We start from the raw sequence: 20,936 nt of genomic DNA, 5'->3' as shown, positions 1-20,936 counted from the left end.
TGTGCATAGAGCATTAGTCATTGTTTCACACATACATTAAAATTACCTTCAAATTCTAAACTTCTATTTTTTTAAATCAAAAATAGAACAAAATTATAATATGTTCTTCATACGAAAAGATGAGACTTCTGACTAGTATCAAATAGAGATTGAATCTGAGTTTTCTTAGGTATCTTTTCAGGTGTGAGGAAAGGTGCAAGGGGATACTGGAGATCCTGAGATGTGCTTGCTGACTTCTCCTGACTGCCATCTGACACCATAATGACCAAGACTGACTGATGCAGAGCTAGTGGACCAAATATGGATACCAACCACAACCTATTACACTCTAAAACCTACTACACATTTATATAAAAAATAAATAGAAATTTGTCTTATATTATGATAATCATTTTATAATAGAAGAAATGCTTTAATTCTATATTTGGTAAAAATATAGTAAAATAAATCTATTGATTCTTTAAAGCAAAATAATCCATGTATGCCTAGTCACAGAGGTGATAAGATAAACTCTCCAAAAAGAATGTCTTATTGTTTCACTTTGAACTTAATTCCAATCATACCACAAAATAAGTGAAATTTAAATTTTTCATCAGTAGTTAAAATCAGACAGTGAATTACAACATAAAACACACAAAATGATAAACACACTCAAGAGTTCCCAATAGAATTATTCTAAGGCCCTCATCCTTCTGAGGCTCCTTTAACATATGAAAGCAAATCTGAACCATATGTTAGCAATGACAGTAATTTAAAAGAATTTTAAAGTCCAAAATAAGACAAAGTTTATCTGAAGTTCTCCACAAACCTATGTTTATCTTTAAGTCAACAATTGAAAGCAGTAACTAAATACACCAACCCCTGACATTCTACCTCACCTGAGGAGACTAAATAGAGCAAGATAAATGGACTTCCTGGGAGGATCATGGCGAGAGACAACTGAATCCCAGTACTTGCCTGATAATGAAATGACAACTGCGAAACTCAGGCTGGCGGTGAAACGTATGATCTGGAAGTGAATGTTTAAGGTGTGTCTCACCAAACTGATAGCGAATTTTACAGTTGAATTGCCAAATACCAATGATGACTTAGCATGTACCACCGCCATTTCTATTTATAGGGCTGCCACTTCTACAACATTTCCTTTATAAGAAATAACTCATTTTATGTTTAAACCTCTGACAATGGGCAAGATGGTAATACTCTCTGTTAAGAATCTTAACCAAGTTTGCCCATTTACCTAACAGAGGCCTAGGTCTAGAATCCTTACTTGCTAACTCCAAACCCATGCATTTTCTCCTTGAGCTACATGGTTAGAATAAAAAAATTATCTGAACATAATTTAACATTGCTACAGAACATGGTCTTTAAACTGAAATAAATAAAAAGCAAAAGAATCAAAATTTAAGGTACTCTAGGTTTTAAAAAACAAACCTTAAAGCCTCATTCTAATACTGAACTTCCTTATATTTAAAATCACTTCATAGTTTTAAGATAAACATGACAATAGTTCTCAGGTAAGACATAACAGATTATTTAAAATATTATTTTAATACTCCTGAGTTTGGCCATTTACTATTCTAGAAGTAGTAAGACGACCAAAAAGGTCCATGATTTCAATAAAAAATAATGACAGCAACAAAAAATGTCCACTAACATTTAAAAAAAAAAAAAAAATTAAAAGCAGAGGCAAAACTGTACCATGTGTTAAAGCACAAATTTTATGGTAAGTTAATAAATTATGATCTGTATATCTGTTTAAGAGGAAGCCCTAATACAAAATTAATGTCAAGAAATCGATGGTATTCTTATACACCAATGATGAACTCACAGAAAGAGAAACTAAGCAAAAAATCCCATTTACCATTGCGGCAAAAAATTTAAGATACCTAGGAATAAACTTAACCAAAGAAATAAAGGACCTATTCGCAGAAAACTACAGGGTCATTGAAAAAAGAAATAGAGGAAGATATAAAAAAGTGTAAGCACATACCCTGTTCATGGATTGGGAGAATTAACATCTTTAAAATGTCCATATTACCCAAAGCAATCTATAGATTTAATGCAATCCCCATCAAAATACCAACGGCATACTTCACAAAATTAGAACAATTATTTCAAAAGTTCATATGGAACCAAAAAAGGCCTTGAATAGCCACAGCAATCTTGAAAAGGAAAAACAAAGTTGGAGGGATCACAATACCAGATTTCAGATTATACTACAAAGCCATTGTAATCAAAACAGCCTGGCACTGGCACAAGAACAGGCATATAGACCAGTGGAACAGAACTGAAAACCCAGAAATGGACCCAAGGCAATATGCTTAATTAATATTTGACAAAGGTGGGAAGAACATACAGTGGAGTAAGGACAACCTCTTTAATAAATGGTGCTGGGAAAATTGGACAGCTACTTGGAGAAAAATGAAACTAGACCATCAACCTACACCCTACATGAGAATAAACCCAAAATGGATAAAAGACTTAAATGTAACTCATGAATCCATAAAAATCCTAGAAGAGACTGTAGGCAACAAAATTTCAGACATCATACGCAGAATTTTTACTGACACATCACCTAAGTCAATAGAAACAAAGGAGAAAATGAACACATGGGACTACATCAAATTCCAAAGCTTCTGCAGAGCGAAAGATTCAATCATCAAAACGGAAAGGCTACCCACTGTATGGGAGAGCATAATTGCCAATGATATATCAGATAAGGGGTTAATTTCCAATACATATAGAGTGCTCATACAACTCCACAAAAGGAAGACAAAGAATCCAATTAAAAAATGGGCAGAGGAACTAAATAGACACCTCTCCAAACAGGACATACAAATGGCTAAGAAACATATGAAGAAATGCTCATCATCACTAATCATCAGAGAGATGCAAATTAAAACAACAATGAGGTATCACCTCACACCTGTCAGAATGGCCGCCATCAACAAATCATCAAACAACCAGTGTTGGCGAGGGTGTGGAGAAAAGGGGACTCTAATACACTGCTAGTGGGAATGCAGACTGGTGCAGCCACTATGGAAAACAATATGGTATTACCTCAAAAAATTAAAAATTGAACTTCCATTTGACCCAGTGGTCCCACTTCTAGGAATATACCCTAAGAAGCCTAAAACACCAATCAGAAAGAATATATGTACCCCCATGTTTGTAGCAGCACTATTTACAATAGCTAAGATGTGGAAACAGCCTAAGTGTCCATCAGTAGACGAATGGATAAAAAAGCTGTGGTACATATACACCATGGAGTACTACGCAGCTGTAAGAAAGAAAGACCTCTTATCCTTTGAGACTACATGGAGGGACCTGGAAAGTATCATCCTAAGTGAAACAAGCCAAACAGAGAAAGACAAGTTTCATATGATCTCACTTATTTGTGGAATATAATGAACATAACAGTCTGAGGAAGGGGGTAGTCCCAGAGACGCGGAAGTTGGATAGAGTCTGACAATCCCCTAAATAGGGGGGTGGGGGGTGGGGAAGAGATAAACCACATGCATAAACCATGTATGCATGAACAGTGGACATGGACAACAAACTGGGGAAGGGGCAGGGAGGGAGGGGGAGGGGGGAATCAGTGGGGGGAAAAGGAGAAACATCTGTAACAAAAATTAATTAATAAAAAAAAAAAGAGGAAGCCCTAGACAGTTTTGCTCAGTGGTTAGAGCATTGACCCACAGACCAAAGGGTCATGGTTCAATTCCCAGTCAGGGTACATACCGCGGTTGCAGGTTTGTTCCCCGACCTAAGTCGGGGTCATTCAGAAGGCAACCAATTTATGTGTTTCTCTCGAGTCAGTGTTTCTACCTCTTTCCCTCCCTCCCACTCTATCTAAAAATCAATGGAGAAATATCCTCAGGTGAGGATTAAAAAATTTTTTTTTAAAAAAGAAGCGGGGCAATGTTTGTTCTTTTGAAGGGAAGCTGATATGGAAAGTTGAAATTAAATTTTAATTTTCTGGAAAACTCATTTATATGAACCACTGAATGTGGGATAAATTAGTGATACATGGTAATACCAAATATATTTAAAATACTGAAGAAGGCAATCAAAGGTATAGCTGCATATATTTAACTGTGCTTCCCACAACTGGTGTCTGCTTCTTGAGGAGGTGAGCTGGTGACTGTTTCATGTATCTTTAACTTCTAACCTTTTTAAAAGATGCTTTCAGAAATTCTGCTTTATTGTCATTACTGCTTCAGATCATTACAGTCAACTTTCTGACATATTTTGAAAACTGTTATTGTAAAAAGAAAAACGTAGTTCTGTAAATTTGAATGCAACATTTACCTGAACTTCCCTGAGCCTGGTTCATTAATGAGCAAACTGGACAAAATGAATTCCAAGATCCTTCCATTTTTGAAGGCCATTACAATTCTGTGTTTCCCTGCTCAGACTGAGCTCAGCAAGCTAATAATCAGTACACTCTAAATTAAACATTTTCATCACATCAGTTTGCATGAATACAAATTTTCATGAAAAAATTTTAAAAGATAGACTTCTTTTGTAATATTTCCATAAATAAATGTATATCCTACCAATAAAACTATCTCTTTCTGCCTAAAAAATGGATGGCAGAACTTTCTCAAAATATATATTATTAGAGCAGTATATGTAGTATTTTCTATTTAGAAATGAAAGTCAAAAACTATTTTTATTCAAATCACTGTGAAAAATATAGCAAAAGGAATTTGCATGGCTGTTCTCAAATAAAGATATAAATATTCCTGAGATTGTTTCTTGACCTCTTTCATCCAAAAATTATTTTGTCCAATCATCTGAAAAAATATTTTTTATAATTTCCAACTATATTTTTTAAACTTATATAATTATACATTTTTTCCTAAGCAATGTGTTTTATATCTTAATTTATAAATCATATGCTTTGAAGCTACTCACTTAAAGTGAAGATCTTTGAAAGTAAAGTGTGTTTCAACAATTCCTGTAGTTTTCACTCGTGTTCTGAGAACATCTTGTTGAGTTGGTATATAATTTGGCTGTGCTATTCTGTCCAAGTCATTCAAATAGCTGAAAACATAAATAAAACAATATGGTAAGAGTTAATATAGCGGATAAAGAGCATCCAAAGAGGAAGACATTTTGATGCATGCAATATTCCAAATTACTGGGAGTTTTCACATCTGTGTAATGATGTAATACAACCAATTTAAGTTTATACCTTACACACCTCCTACTGAAATCAAAGTGTTTCTACTTCTCCAACCACAAAACTCTTCTCACATTTTTTACATGTTATTTATCTTGTTTCTGAAGGACAGTAATTAGTAATTCTCCTTGCTGGGAAATGAAACAGACTAATAGTAACTTCTTTAAAAAACACCCCACATAACTGCACACCATATATTTGTTCCTTAAATTTATCTCACTTTTTTTCATGCAGCACTGTGTTTATGTTTCAGACATTATCCTTTTGTTGAGGATTTGGAAAATTCGATTTTGAGAAGATAGTGAGGAAACTCAGACCGAAAGCTGAATTCGATGTTGTTCCTTTTAAACCAGCCTTCAGTGACACAGAAGAAAACTCTACACGTGACGCTTTATTCTGGGTTTTACTGGCTTTATAAATCAATATTCAGATTTTACTTTTTACTGATTTTAATCACTCATTTTACATTCTCTGTCAATAATGCCAAATACGCTGTGATATCAAAAAGTGGTGGTGTCATACAATGCAATTACCGTGTATAATTTGTGCCAAATTATATAGTATAGTCCATAATGCTATAGAAAGTCCACATATGCAGAAATTAATGTGAACCTGAGTAGTTAAAACAGGATTCATGGATAGCGAGGGGTATCAGTAGAAATCTGAATGATGGGACAGAAAAAAGGAATGTCATTCGCATCAGGACAAGCAGTACAACAGTCTGGAGACAGAAACAGTCACATCTTGTTTCTCAGAAAGTAAGGTCACTAATAGGCTAGGCACACCCTAAAATGAGAAGTCTGGAATTAATTCTAAGGTCAGCTGAATGTGGAGAGTATCCTTGTGGTGCACTGAAATTACTAGGGCAGAATGTGGAAGACAATTTAGAAAATAAGTTTATGTACAGAAAGACACCAGCTATTGCAACTTTAATTAATGTTTTCCTCTGAAGCTGTTCCTTGGCCATTTAGAATAGGGTCCTGCAAACAAAAGAGCTCAATAAATATTTGATTTGTTGTGGATGGAGCTCGAAAACTACCCAAACACTGAATTAGTGACCAAAACTGTTTTAGACAGTTAGGTACATATATCTGGTGTTGACATAGAAGAATACACAGAGATACAATAGCTTGAGTTACCTATATTATTCGTACTCAATTTAAAAGAATCTTACTAACTTTTATTGCATTGGTGAAAATCTCCCAGTACTCTAACTATATTAATTCCACATACATAATTTGTTTATACCTTATCATAAACAAATCTGATTTAATAAACACACTAAACAGGCCACGACAAGATTTTACTAACTGTCCCTATAAAATACAGAGCTCTTATTTAAAATATGCTCTGATCACTCATAAATACATCTCTTTGCTTAAAACTGCTATAGTTCGAACAGTCTCTAAAAATAATGTACACTTGTATTTCAACAAGACAAAAATATAAGCATTGTGAAAAATTCTAGTTGTTTAAAATGTTCAGCAATTTGAAGTATAAATTGGTGGTTAGTCTTAATGGGCAAGTTGGCAGCATCTCCCCATCTTTAGTCAAGAACTCAGAAATAAAAATGTCCTGAAATCACTATGAAGAAAAGTATTTCTATGACTTTCTTCATTCTTGAAAAATAGCTGCATTATTGCCATCTTAAGGTCAGAACTACCAGTAATAAAATAATAAAAGCCAAAGCAATCTATTTTTCTCCATGTATGTCTAAGCACTGTACACAAGAGGGAGGGCATTGGTGAATAGACTGAGGGGGTTCAAGAAGTCTCCCCACATAGGGAAACATATTTAAATCTACTGTCCCCCTTAATTACTGAAATAGCTCCTTTCACGGGGTCAGCTCAGAGCAATTTCTCACCTTAACAGTGATTCCCAGTTCAATTTTTCTGCAGGTACTGGTAGTGCCAAAGCAAATATTATGGTCTAAGGGCTATGTTCTTGCGCTAAGTAATTGTCTTTTTATTTCTCATCTAGCCTCTTTGAAGTTTGGTTTATTAATTCATTCATCACGAAACAAGGGCATACTGAGTGATGACTACATGTCAGGCAATGGAGATAGAACACTGGGCAAAATCAGACTTGACTGAAATGATAGTGTAGTGGCAGAGACAGAAAATAGTCAAATAGTTTCAATACAAGTATAAATTAGATGAATTCAAAACAAATGTAAATCTGTGCTGCTAGGAAAGAAAATGTATTGTATTATGAGTACATAAAACAAGGAAGCAGGGACCTACTAACTCAGTGAGTTGAGGAATATTTATTTCCTAGTAGAAGTGACAACAGTTGGAGATATGGGCTACATAATCAATATGAAATGTTACATATACCTATATAAACTACAGATATGTGTGGTTTATGTACTTGTAAAATATTTAAAATACAGATAAAGAAATACAGTGTTATAAAAATGCTACAGGTCATACAGTAACGTATTATTTATTCATTCACACCAAAGCATTCAAGTAACACAAGTACTCTGATATGCAAAAAATGACATGCTGTACAATAAGCACAACTATTTTTTCACTGTGGCAAAATGTGTGTATTTATCTAGACCTTCCAATACCAGTCACCTTCAGTCTAACCTCATTTGTGTCCCTAAGAGCCCCTGGCTCTGCCAAGAAAATGGAACAAACTTGGAAAGTAAAGTGAGTGGTCAGCACATGTTTAAGACAAATTAATGTTACATCATATCATACATTTTTTTTTAGTATGTGTGGCAATTATCAAAACAAAGATTTGATTTTGTTATTCTGCGTAGGTCACCAAGCAGAATGTTCCCTGATCAGGTTTTATTACAACTTGCTTTACAAACTTCCTGGGCCACCATCTGGAAAATCAGAGCAGACTTTTCTTCCAAAAAACTACTTAGGTATCTGTAAGCAATGTCTAAGGCAACAGGGCACCTACAATTGACAATTTTCAAGTGTAGAGCTATTTTACTCAGTGGGAAAATATCTTGGAATCACCACACACCCCTTCAAAAGGGTGCACGTCAGCCCGACTAGTGTGGCTCATTGGTTTGAGTATCATTCCCTGGGACTGAGAGGTCCCAGCTCGATTCCCAGTCAGGGCACATGCCCGGGTTGTGGGCTCAATTCTCTAGTAGGGGGCATGCAGGAAACAGCCAATCAATCTTTCTCTCTCATATGGGTGTTTCTATCTCTCTCTTCCTTCCTCTCTCTCTAAAAAAATCAATAAAAACATTTTTTTTTTTTTTTTTAAAGGGTACATGCCATTCAGCTGCCTGTCACTGGACAAGTAACTCTTCTCAGGCACCACTGGTATAGTGGAAAAAAAAAACCCAAATCATTTACCCTCCCTTTTGGCTAATCCCAGGTAAACTACAGATACACCCACATTCAGAATGAACTTCGGGAAGTTCCAATTACTTTCTTGGAAATACACTGGAAACAGTCCCATTCTACATGTTTCAATTAGAGTTACATAAGCATGAGTCTCTTGAGACACTTTTGAACACCAAGGAAATAACAACACTGCTATCTACAAACACACAAAAAAGACAGAAAGTTTCCAAACATTGTCATTCTGAGTATCCTGAGTTGTACAAGAATGTGTCAGCCAATTCTGCAATAAAATTGACTTGGAGGTATACTTGATTTGCAAGTAATTATTCATGATAGTTTAGTTCTGAAGTTATGATTACTTACTATGCTGCAGAATCATTAAGCTGGTACTCTCGGGATCTGTTGAAACAGGCTTGTACACCACTATCTTTCCACAATCTCTTTATAACTCCAGCAAGTTCTGCAGTCATGAAACCTTCTTCAGCAGCTCCAGCGAGCACAAAGAGTTGGCGGGCATCATCCTGAACATTCAAAGACCATTAATACAAAAAGTATAAAGGACACTTTACAGATAAAAAGTACAAATGAGGGCATTATAGATGACAAAAAGTGCAACAGTGAATTTCCTTTATTTTTTTATTGGCATCATAACTTATTTCTCTAAAGCACCAGTTTAAAAAGTTGGCTCACCCAAAAGAGTATAATCTTGACTCATGAGTACGTGTTGTGGTTTTTGTGATAGCTATCAAGGCTCTAGGAAACTATAAGAATGACTATACTTAAAGCTCGTGAGGGGATATATTAACCAACTATCCAATGACTCAGTTGTACACTGACGATTATCCCTTTTGAGAAAATAGAATGTATGCCCTGTCACTCCCTCCCAAAAATGTGTAAAAAATAATACATGAGCACTGTTAGAGATTATTTTAAGATAGAATCTAATTAAATGTTAGCTTTCTGATATTCTTTATAGGAGCAAAATAAGTTCAGGGGAGAGAGAATCAATATGGAATAAGCAAGAATAATTTCAAAGAATGATCTGAGATTTTCAGAGATATATATATATGGTTTGATACTATTTGTGGTTTCAGGTATCCACTGGGTGTCCTGGAACATAACCTCAAGATAAGGGAAAATTACTGTACTTTAAAGTCAATGGGTCAGGAGGTAGGGGCAGATGTCTGCTAATGTAGGTATAGGAAACAACTAAGCACAACTTTGGAACAGAAATAATCATGATGCATATAGAAGATAGCATTCAAAAAATTTTAAATAAAAGAGTTATATCTATAAAGTTAAATTTCCTTAAATTTTGAGATTACAAATATGTACAATTATTCTTTATCTACAGGTGATCAACCACACTAGGTCAGTGTTATCCAAAAGAAATACAACACGAGTCACTGATAAAATTCTGTTTTTTAATAGTTACATTTCAAGATGTGGAAAAAAGGTGAAATTAATTTGACAATATATTTGATTCAACCTATATATAAAATATCACTTCAACATGTTATCAATGTAAAATTAATATACATTTCATATTCTTTTTTATAATATCTAGTCTTCAAAATCTGGTGGTTATTTTGGACAGACAGCACATCTCAATTCAGACTAGATACTTTTCAGATACTCAAAAGCCACATGTGGGTAGTAGTCACAGTGCCAGGTACACAACCCTAGTCCTTAGGTTTTAACATAATTAATCCAAATTCAGGGGAGATGTGAACTTGTTATCTTCATAAAGATTTTCTTTAGCCTGAGACTTGTGGCTTTATGTTAACTGGGTGAATAATCCCTAATTTTTTCAAGGGTATTTTTTTCAAAACATTATAGATGTTTATAAAGTGATGGCATGCATTATGATACGGTGCACAGAAGAGAAGCATTTGGTGACACAGGCTAGCAGAGGGCACTAGCTAACAATATAAATTAATTCTGCTGCCAATTTGTGAAACATTTTCAGATGGAACCATCATAAAAAATAATTAAGTGTCTCAGCATGGGAACCTATCAGTCAAGCATATGTTTCCTGTTTTAGTAAGTCACAAGAGAAATACATGAGAGCAAGTAACACATGTACACTATTCCTAATAAACCCCAACATAACATGGGTTCAAGTCATTCTCAGCACTATTTACTAATTTCAGTAAACAAGTATTCACTTTTCCTAATAATTACCTTATACATGAGAAATTTCTAAATTTGGTCATTTTTATTTTCTTCATTTTGGAAAAGTACTTTTTACTTAATGAATTTTTAATTAAGCTTTCATTATGACATAGTTATTAAACTGAATATGATTTCTTGATAGAAAAGGCTAATATCCTCTCTTATGGGTTATAAAATCACATTCTCTTCACACCTTCTATGAAGAAGCCTGAAGAAAAGACATGAGAAAATTTGGAAGTTATATTCTGAACTATGCTCTCTGTGACATCCAAAAATGTCTCTTCTTCATAAAATGTAAAATAGTCTCTTTCCCTCGAGAAACTAATTGGGATATTCACTTCCATGTCATTAGGAGGACATTCAGACATCTGGAGATGAGCATTAAGATAATAAATTTAAGCAGGAAGGAACTTTAGAAATTATTCTACATGAATTTTGGTTTTGAATAAAACGAATTCAGGGAAGTTAAGCAACTTATTTAAAGTTCCATAGCTAATTAGTCACCCAGTCACACATAGTAGTCAACAATTAGCCATGGCCAAAGACAGGATAAATTTAAAGACTAGAGAATAATGACAGTGATTCTATCTTGCCACGGAGAGAGGTCTTTTCAAGATTCATGCACGTAAAATGATGTTCCTTAGAAACATCTATAAAGATAACCAGGAACAGAGTGTACCAAAGCAGTGTGACACAGGGTGGAAAAGGACAGGGACTACTGAAATAAAGGCTGGGATTTAGTCAGAAGGGCTATAGGTTAGAAGAGCTGTTTACAGAGACTCACTTACCTGTGATGTTAAAAAGAAATGTTATTTGGTTTAGAAACTAAGTTCAAGGTCATGTAACTGCATGCTTTGATAACTCAGCAAGGCAGATCTAAAATGCTAGCAAATCAAGAGACATGATATGGCCTCTCTTCCTACTGGTGGTCAGGGAACACGTGGCACATTTTCTCTGAAGCTGTCATCCACTTTATGACAACTCAGGAAAGTCTGCCCACCATGGGAAAGAGAGACTTAGAGGGATCAGGATGGCTGTCCTCTGACATATTAAGTAAGGATCATTAAAGGTAAGAAAGAGCCAACTTTATGTTTAGAAACAACAGAAGGAGAATTCTTAGGGCAAAAGATATCAGATTTCAATTCCATAAGAACAACACTTTCCAACAATCAAAGCTATCCAAAACAAAGGTGTGTGTGGGGGTGAGACTACAATTTTTAAGCATAGGTCAAATGATTCTTTACTGTGATACAGCAGACAGATTAAGAATGTAAATAGAAAACACCAGAAAGCACTCCTGTAATACGCACTAAAAAATGATAGTCTTAAAAATAGTGGCACTCCTGAATTTTTGGTCACAAGGATAATATACTGATGTAATGACTGATATATGTATGAAAATCTTTTGTTTTAATGGTTGAGCTCAATCAATTCATTAATAACTCTGCCAACAATCCTGGACAGCACATATGAAAACTACTTATATATTTAATCCACCACAATTCTATAGCATATAATAACTCCTACAATTTGAAGACAGATATACTGCTTTCATCAAAGTGAGTGTACCTTAAGGAAATCCTGAGAACTTTAGTGGAGTCACCCTTTCATGGTGGCAACCCCAGATACTAAAGAATTGCTTGAATAAGAAATGCATAAATGTAACACATTTTTCTCCAAAAGCTCAAATGTAATCAAAGTAAAAATGACTGAGGCAAGGTAATAGAAAGTTATTTTTCTTTTTTCCCATGGCACTGCTTACAAGGGGTGAAAAGCCTAAAACTAAAACAATCTAAGTTAATTTTAACTAAATTGTAGTGAATGTGAGCATCATTACACCAGGAAGGGAAATTACAATAAATGTGTTACTCAAATACAATGTTAATGCATATATTTATGAATCTTATAAATGTATATTTCATTTTCAAGTTAATGAACTAAAAATGTTGAAGTGTTCTTTTTTTTTTTATTCTCACCTAAGGACATTTTTCCATTTTTTGTTCAGATAGAGTGGGAAGGAGAGAGAGAGAAACATTAACGTGAAAGGGACACATGGAGTGGTTGCCACCCGCAGGACCCAGGCAGGGCCGGGAACAAACTGCAACCGAGGTACGTGCCCTTAGCAGGAACCAAACCCAGGTCTCTCTGGACCACCGGCCGATGCTCTAACAGCTGAGCCAAACTGGCCAGGGCTGTTGAAGTGTTCTTTATATGGACAATAGAACATGTTAGTAAAAGAGATAGAAAAATGTGATGATACATGAATTGAGGGAAACAGAAAAATACTGTGCTGGTAGCACATTTTACATTTCAAGTGAAGGTTAATATCACTTTGCCACATATATCAATCAATATTTCTTAGAATAAAAAACAATATAATCCTATATCATCTTAGTTCTCAAACATAAGCCAGAATACAAAATCAAATACTCACCTGGAAAAATAACAAGTAGAAATAACTAGAAATATCTTGAAGAGAATACTGGGGAAGGAGGGCTAAAATCAGTCTAAAAGCCTGCAATGTGTAGAATAGTCTGGTATTACTGCAGACCAACAGGAAAACAATCCTAAATCTGACCTTATTATATGATGAAGTTGGCAAAATAAATTAGTAGGAAAGAATATGACTGTTCAAAAACAGTAATAAATAATTAGATAGCTATCTGAAAAAAAGAATAATGTAGATCATTACTCTATGCACACAACAAAATAAGTTTTCGAGGGATTAAAGAACAAACACGGAAACAGCCCAAGTGTCCATCAGTAGATGAATGGATAAAAAAGGTGTGGCACATATACACAATGGAGTACTATGCAGCTGTAAGAAAGAAAGATCTCTTATCCTTTGATTCGACAATGGAGGGACTTGGAAAGTATTATCCTAAGTGAAACAAGCCAAGCAGTAAAAGACAAAGACCACATGATCTCATTTGTGGAATATAATGAACATACCAGTCTGAGGAATAGGGTACACCCAGAGACATGGAAGTAGGGTACAGACTGACAACCCTTAGAAGAGGGGGTGGTGGGGGGAGGGAAGAGATAAACCATAGAACTTATATGCATGTACGCATAACCAATGGACATGAACAACAAAGCCAGGGACGGGGTGGGGGTGGGGTGGGGAGGAGGATGTCAATGGGGAAAAAAAAGAGAAACATCTGTAACAACAACAACAACAACAACAAAAAGAGCAAACAAACACAAGAAACACTAAAATCTACTCCCGTAAAATAGGAAGATTATTTGGTAACCCTTTGTTTGAGAGATTATCTAAATTTAAACATAATGGAAGGAACAATAAGGGAAAATTTAACAAATGAAAACCATAGATTAAAGACAAGCAAAATGCAAGAGAACATATATTAGTGGGCGTACAACTGATATACATACAAACAAGCAGACAACTGAAACACCAAGATTCCAATAAGTAAATGAATACGGGATAAAGTATACCACACCACTAACAGAGAAACAAAAATATATAGAGATCTGAGAAACTATATAACTGTACTAAAAATTAAAAATGTAAATTACATTGAAATCAAATTTGCTAATAAATTACTCGATATTTTTTAAATGTTACCCTCCTAAATGTGGGTTAGAGTGCTAAGAAAGGGTCCTGTCATAAACTGCTGCTAGGAAGGTAAATTTATACAAACTTTCTCCAAAGCAATTTGTAAAATCTGGCAGACAGACATAAACTAACTAAAGAAATAAATCACAAAATTAGAAGAACAGAAAGGTAGCCATTATGCAGGAGCAAGCAGAGGTGTTGGGGAGAATGGGAACTTGTTTAAGTCAATTCAAGGCACGGTTTTCTGCACTTTATACCCTAAGTTATTGCAAGTAAATACCTGTCAAACTGTCTATGATGAAAACCAGTCTATGTTTTGATTTTCTTTTGTTTCCAAACTATTTCAGAACAAATACTATTAGAAAAATAAAATTAACCCATTTCCTTAAACTATCAGAGTTAATGCAAAAATTACTTTATGATTGCTAGAAACCTGTCTAAATGTTTACTCTTAATTTCTGTACTCATCTTGTGCTTATGGACAGAAACTGATTCAGGGGCCATACTTTGAGCAACACTGTCTTAAGCAATGCAATGCCTTGGACATGCTAATATGCCCACACACAATGCTTCCCTAGCTTCACATTATTAGAAACAATAATCTAATTTATCAATACATTATCATCTAGAGATTGAATACACTAATTCTGACAGTTTTGAAAAGATATTAGGCCAAATTTGGACTGCTCTAAGCCATTCTTAGAAACAATTTTGTTTCCTCCCATTTTAAACAACAATGTGTAATATGCTTTGCAAATCAAATTGCCAAATATGAAGCAAACCACAGTAAATAAGTCAGTATCTCTTAAAATTTTAATTCTTTTTAGATAATTCTCACCCAATTAACCTACATATTAAGATGAAATTCTAATCAAGATACAAACAGGCTTTTTGTTTGTTTTGTCTCAAGAGGGATATGGGAAAGTTGATTCTCAAGTTCAGAAATACATAGTAACCTTGACATTTTGCTAAAACATAATAATGTGGGATGCCATGTTCTTACCCTACCAAATACCAACCCTAGGAAGCAAAAGAGTGAGGATGAGGAGGGACAAGAGACACAAGAAATGGAGACAAGACAGGGCTCTGATCAAGTCTGTTTATTCTGGGGAGATCCACACTATATATAGGGCAAGAAGCAGAAAAACACCAAGCAATGTTTGTGGTAACCACCCTGAAGCAATTTCAGGTAAATATCACGTAAATATCACGTAAATATCCCGGGGTGGAACAAAAGATAAACAGAGCATAACTGGCTGAGTAAATGGTTACTTAAAGGAATGCAGAAACATTGTATACAGAGGTATCCTGCCTTGGGGCAGGAGATGGCAGAGCAGATTTTAGCAAAATGGATGCCATGCAAACAGTCTCCCACACACAATAGCGGCAATAAACATTTATTGAGCATCTATTATGACCAGGGCATGTGGTAAACACTTGATGTCATTATGTCCTAGATGTTATTATTTCCTTCTTCTGATGATGAAACAAACTTATAAAGATTAAGTAATTTAATAAGTGACTGATCTGGGAAAGAAAACAATATATCAATGGGGAAAAATAATGGAACTCAGAAATACACCCAATTTAATGGTCACATTTTCAAATCACTAAGAAACTGAATATTTAATAAATGGTTGTAAGGTAAGAGATGATCAGATTATAAAATATATTTAGATCCCACAAGTCACCTACCAAGAGACACAAGTAACATTTCAAGGTGGGTGAAGATATAAATCGAAAGAAATAAACTAAACATTCTAGAAAAATAAAAGTAGTTTTAAAGTAATTTTAAGTTGAAGAATACCTAACAAGACACAACACAGAAGTCAAAATCAATTGCAAAAAAACTGAGTTCTGTAACAAGAAAAATAATATTTTCAAAAAGTAAAATAATATTGAGAAAAATACTTGCAAAATATAAAAAGGGTTAATATCCCCAATAAGAGACAATGTGAATCAGACAAGTAATTTAACAGAACTGAATTAAGAATATGAAGAGGAGTTCATAAAAGAAACACACACACACAAAAGATTCAACTCAATAAAATTCAGGAAAATAAAATAAAAAAATAAACATTTTTCACTTGTGAGATATTAAAAATTACAATGTTGATAATATCTAAGTTGGTGAGACTATGGTTAGACAAAGATGTACAATTTCTAGAAAAGACTTCACATTGCTTTTCTTCTGAAAGCAAATCTATCTAGTACCTATCAAAATTAAATATTTGGTTATCCTTCAACTCAAGAAAAATATTTCTAGGAATTAATAGCTTAGAAATATAAATATATCTACCCTTTGAATATATTGTTTCTTATTTCTAGAATACTTTTCCCCTGTTTTTGTCCAGAAAACTCACACATTTCTTTACCAAGCTCCAACGTCTGTCCCTTCCTCATGCCCAGGCCATGTTTAATTTATAGAGATAAATTTCTTAGCACAATTCCAAGAGCCTCGCAGTATTTGAAAGCTTATGTAGAGGCAAATCAACAGAAGACAGAGTAGACTGATCAAAACCTAAGTGGGAGCACGGGTCCATTTGCAAGTAGTGGTAAACAGAACAGGCTCAAGGTGAACACTTACTAGGGCACAGCTAGAGCCTAAAAGGAGTAATAAAAGCTTGTGGTGAGAGCAGTTTCTCCCAGTCAGTCTGAAACAAAGACCAAGTTATGTTTTCTTTTTCTGAAGGCAGAAAATGCCAACATTCTTGGAAAGAAAAAACAATAAAATAAAAAGACTTCATAAAAAACTGCTTCCTTCTTAGGGTATATTCCTAGAAGTGGGATCACTGGGTCAAATGGAAGTTCAACTACACAAAAGAAAGACAAAGAATCCAATTAAAAAATGGGCAGAGGAACTAAATAGAAACCTCTCCAAATAGGACATACAAATGGCTAAGAAACATATGAAGAAATGCTCATCATCACTAATCATCAGAGAGATGCAAATTAAAACAACAATGAGGTATCACCTCACACCTGTCAGAATGGCCGCTATCAACAAATCATCAAAAAAGTGTTGGCCAGGGTGTGGAGAAAAGGGGACTCTAGTGCACTGCTGGTGGGAATGCAGACTGGTGCAGCCACTATGGAAAACAATGAGACTACATGGAGGGACCTTGAAAGTATCATCCTAAGTGAAACAAGCCAGAGAAAGACAAGTTTCATATGATCTCACCTATTTGTGGAATATAATGAACATAACAGTCTGAGGAATGGGGTAGTCCCAGAGACGCGGAAGTGGGGTAAAGACTGACAATCCCCTAAAGAGGGTGGTGGTGGGGGAGAGATAAACCACGGAAGTTATATGCATGTATACATGAACAGTGGACATGGACAACAAACTGGGGACAGGGTGGGGAGGGAGGGGAAAGGGGTAATCAGTGGGGGAAAAAGGAGAAACATCTGTAACAAAAATTAATTAATAAAAATAAATAAATAAATAAATAAAATTGCTTGCATTGACCACTATTACCTCATGGAGTCTACAAAACCTTTCGCTAACTACATGTAAGATATGAATGCAGAATATTGTATATGTGAACTTGATAAAAGGTTTAAATGACCATAACTGAAATTAGTGTAAGTACAATTTATATAAATTCTCTGCCTTTTATCTAAGGGTGGTTCCCTTCTGTGCAAGACTAAGAGCTCAAAAAGCATTTGTTGAATGAATAAATGATAAAAGTTACAGTTACAGACTGAATGGATAGTAGATAATGCAATAAATGTTTGGATATGATAAAAAACTTGTTTCAGAAATGACAATTTAGAAGAATGTTATTAATTATTATTAAAAATGATCCTGAAATCTACTTGAAATATTAATTCATTACACTAAGCTCTTAAATCTTTGTTTAAAGGAAATACTTAGAAAATTAATATGGTCCAGTAGCCTATAGAGAAATATTAAACAAACAAAAAAGGCTTATTTTATACATTTATCTAATGTATATTTTCTAAAGTTGTCTTCATTAATTGTTTTCCTATTAAGCATGAATTAAGCCTTTCCATATATTTTAAAATAAAATTGAGCAGACATTAAGAAGACAAAAAGGAAAAGTTATAGCCTCTATACAAAAAACTTTCATAGCAGTAGTAGGGAGGTAGCACACACACACACATATTGAGTACATAAAAATACAAAGGAATTTTAAAAACAGTAGTAGCAATAATAATATATCTACATTGTACAAAAATTAAGCTGAAGATTCAGTTAAGGTTTCTGGGAAGGTCAATTTTTACAATTATTTTTTAAAAAATCAGTAAAGAAAAATCTATACACACAAAGTAAAACATGAAATGAACAATGTAAGCAAGTAAACTGGGGTTGAAAAGAAGAAAAGGAAAGTGTCATATGGATTAGGCCAGGGCTGCTTCCAGCCAAACCAAAATCAAGTCATGGGCCAAGTAAGGAAGCACAGGCACAGTGCCTAGGTTACCACCAACTTGTGGCAATCTCTCTATCATGTAATCTCCTGGCTTCCAGTTTCTTTACTGATAAAATAAAGGAGTGGAACTAGCTGGTCTCCTAAGGACCCTGTCCTTAGCTCCAACATTCTGAAATGTGTTTCCTAACAGCCAGTATTTTCCAACTCTAAAGACATGCAAACTTTTATTCTGTTTTCATTATATGAGATTAAACTGCCTAGGTCACCACCAACTCGTGGCAATCTCTCTATCATGTAATCTCCTGGCTTCCAGTTTCTTTACTGATAAAATAAAGGAGTGGAACTAGCTGGTCTCCTAAGGACCCTGTCCTTAGCTCCAACATTCTGAAATGTGTTTCCTAACAGCCAGTATTTTCCAACTCTAAAGACATGCAAACTTTTATTCTGTTTTCATTATATGAGATTAGACTGCTTTTTAGTCTGGGCATGAATACAAATAATTAGATCATTTCAGCATTCCAAATTATAAAAATGAATTTTAAAGAGTGCCAATGTAGGCCGTTTTCTAAATTCAGTAGTAATGACTAACAATTGTTACGCAGACATGGAGGAACTCAGTATCAAGTGGATACATAGAAAATATTGCAATGGTTAGTGAATTATCCAAATAATTTTATAGATAAGGAGAGTATGCTAGCTATAAAGGAAAGATTACATACTCTATGTACTTTTACTTCACTCACTTCTAAAGCTTCTAACTTCACTCACTATCCTTTGATTCCTTTTACAAAATGGTCCCGAGATAGCTGATAAATCTGCTTTGTGGTATGGTATTATCATGCAAGTTATACATTTTACTCATCAGGCCTGCTCCAAAGAATTTAATAACTTACCGCCCTAGCTGAGTCACCAAAGTCTATCTTCAACCTCCCCATGGCTCTGATGATAGCAATGATTGACTGAATGGTGTTACTGTAGACCACTGCTTTGTACTGTTTACATTCTTCTTCCGAATAACCAGCTTCGTGGATAATTCTAATGAGACAAAAGGAAAATGAAAACATTTCCTTTGATGGAAGGGCACATTTTAAACATAAAAAAGACAAATTTAATGTTTTAAATCTACTTACTTCATTTGCTTCACAATTGTACTTTTCCCAGATTCACCAGCACCTAAAAAAGGTAAAATAGTATAGAATAAGGGATTTCTAATGTCATCATATATGTATATCCAACTTCCAACACATACACTTTATTTCTCTTTCTCTTTCTGTCTCTTAAAGTTGAATTGTTTTTATATCAAAACTGTCTTCGTTGTTTTCCAAACACATAGACAAGTTCTCAAAAATAAGTCCCATCTGTTTATTACTTCATAATACTAAAATTTAATCTATAAAACTCAACTGAAACAAAAAAATGCTTCATTGTCCTTCTATTCGGCAAAGCATTAAAAATTTCAATCTTCCCTAACTTAAAGCACTGTAAATTAGTTTTATTCAAGATTTTGAACTCCCCATTAAAAGATGTTTTAGCTGGCCAATTATCATGATTTAACCTTTGACTCTTGTGATGCAGTGATGCCAAGAAGCCACATAAAAATAATTTTAAAACACTAGACATTAAAACTGCACACCTCAGGCAATGTATGTTTGAGTGCCATTGTTAAACACCGGACACATCGCCACGTGATCTGCTACACCAGGAGGGAATGGTATATGCAAAACAGAAATTTCCCCCCATTTTTTAATCTTCCTGGTCACCCAAGTGACAAAAGTTCCTTAAACCCATTCTAAACCTCTCCTTCACTCTACATACACAGGGTCTCCCTGCACAATCTGAGTCCCTACCAGTGTGCCATTGTAACACAAAAATATTACTTATGAAACAGCCTTTATAAAGTAGAGCCCTCTTGTCCTTCACACGTAATAGCAGCTGCTATCTCTACATCAATTAGATTAATGATTTGTCAGGCTCATCCTGATTGGTAGCTATTGAGAACATCTGTGTAGATTTGACAAGTTTATTGTTTAGTTCAGTAATTTTCAACCCGTGTGCAGCAAGAATTTTTAAAACATGCAATACCCTTAAATTGTCAAATTAAAAGAAAAACAGCCAACGTAACATAACTGTCCAGTGTGAATGAATCAAAATTATACTTATTTTTTTTTTGTCAGACTGGCAAAAAAGATAATATATTTTTTGGTGTGCTGCAGAATCTTAGAAATTAGTTTGTGTGTGCCATGAGGTGAAAACGATTGAAAACTGCTGGTTTAGTTGTACAT

General features: G+C 34.6%; 1 protein-coding gene across 1 annotated transcript in view; it reads right to left on the bottom strand.

The window, feature by feature from the left end:
* GNAI1 (G protein subunit alpha i1) overlaps positions 1–19,826 on the bottom strand; it is a 31,448-nt gene extending 11,622 nt beyond the window's left edge. Inside the window, exons 1-4 of the mRNA XM_036247190.1 lie at positions 19,785–19,826; positions 19,548–19,689; positions 8,872–9,029; positions 4,924–5,052 (exon numbers count right to left, since the gene is read on the bottom strand). Of these exons, the coding sequence (XP_036103083.1) occupies positions 4,924–5,052; positions 8,872–9,029; positions 19,548–19,689; positions 19,785–19,789 (434 nt within the window). The 5' untranslated portion in view covers positions 19,790–19,826. The remainder of the gene's footprint in view (positions 1–4,923; positions 5,053–8,871; positions 9,030–19,547; positions 19,690–19,784) is intronic.
* Between the last annotated feature and the right edge of the window lie 1,110 nt (positions 19,827–20,936).

Source organism: Molossus molossus, unplaced genomic scaffold, assembly GCF_014108415.1.
Source record: "Molossus molossus isolate mMolMol1 unplaced genomic scaffold, mMolMol1.p scaffold_m16_p_7, whole genome shotgun sequence".
In the NCBI taxonomy this organism is placed as follows: domain Eukaryota; kingdom Metazoa; phylum Chordata; class Mammalia; order Chiroptera; family Molossidae; genus Molossus; species Molossus molossus.
The sequence above is the reverse complement of the archived record's forward strand: the minus strand, read 5'-3'. Positions and strand labels throughout refer to the sequence as shown.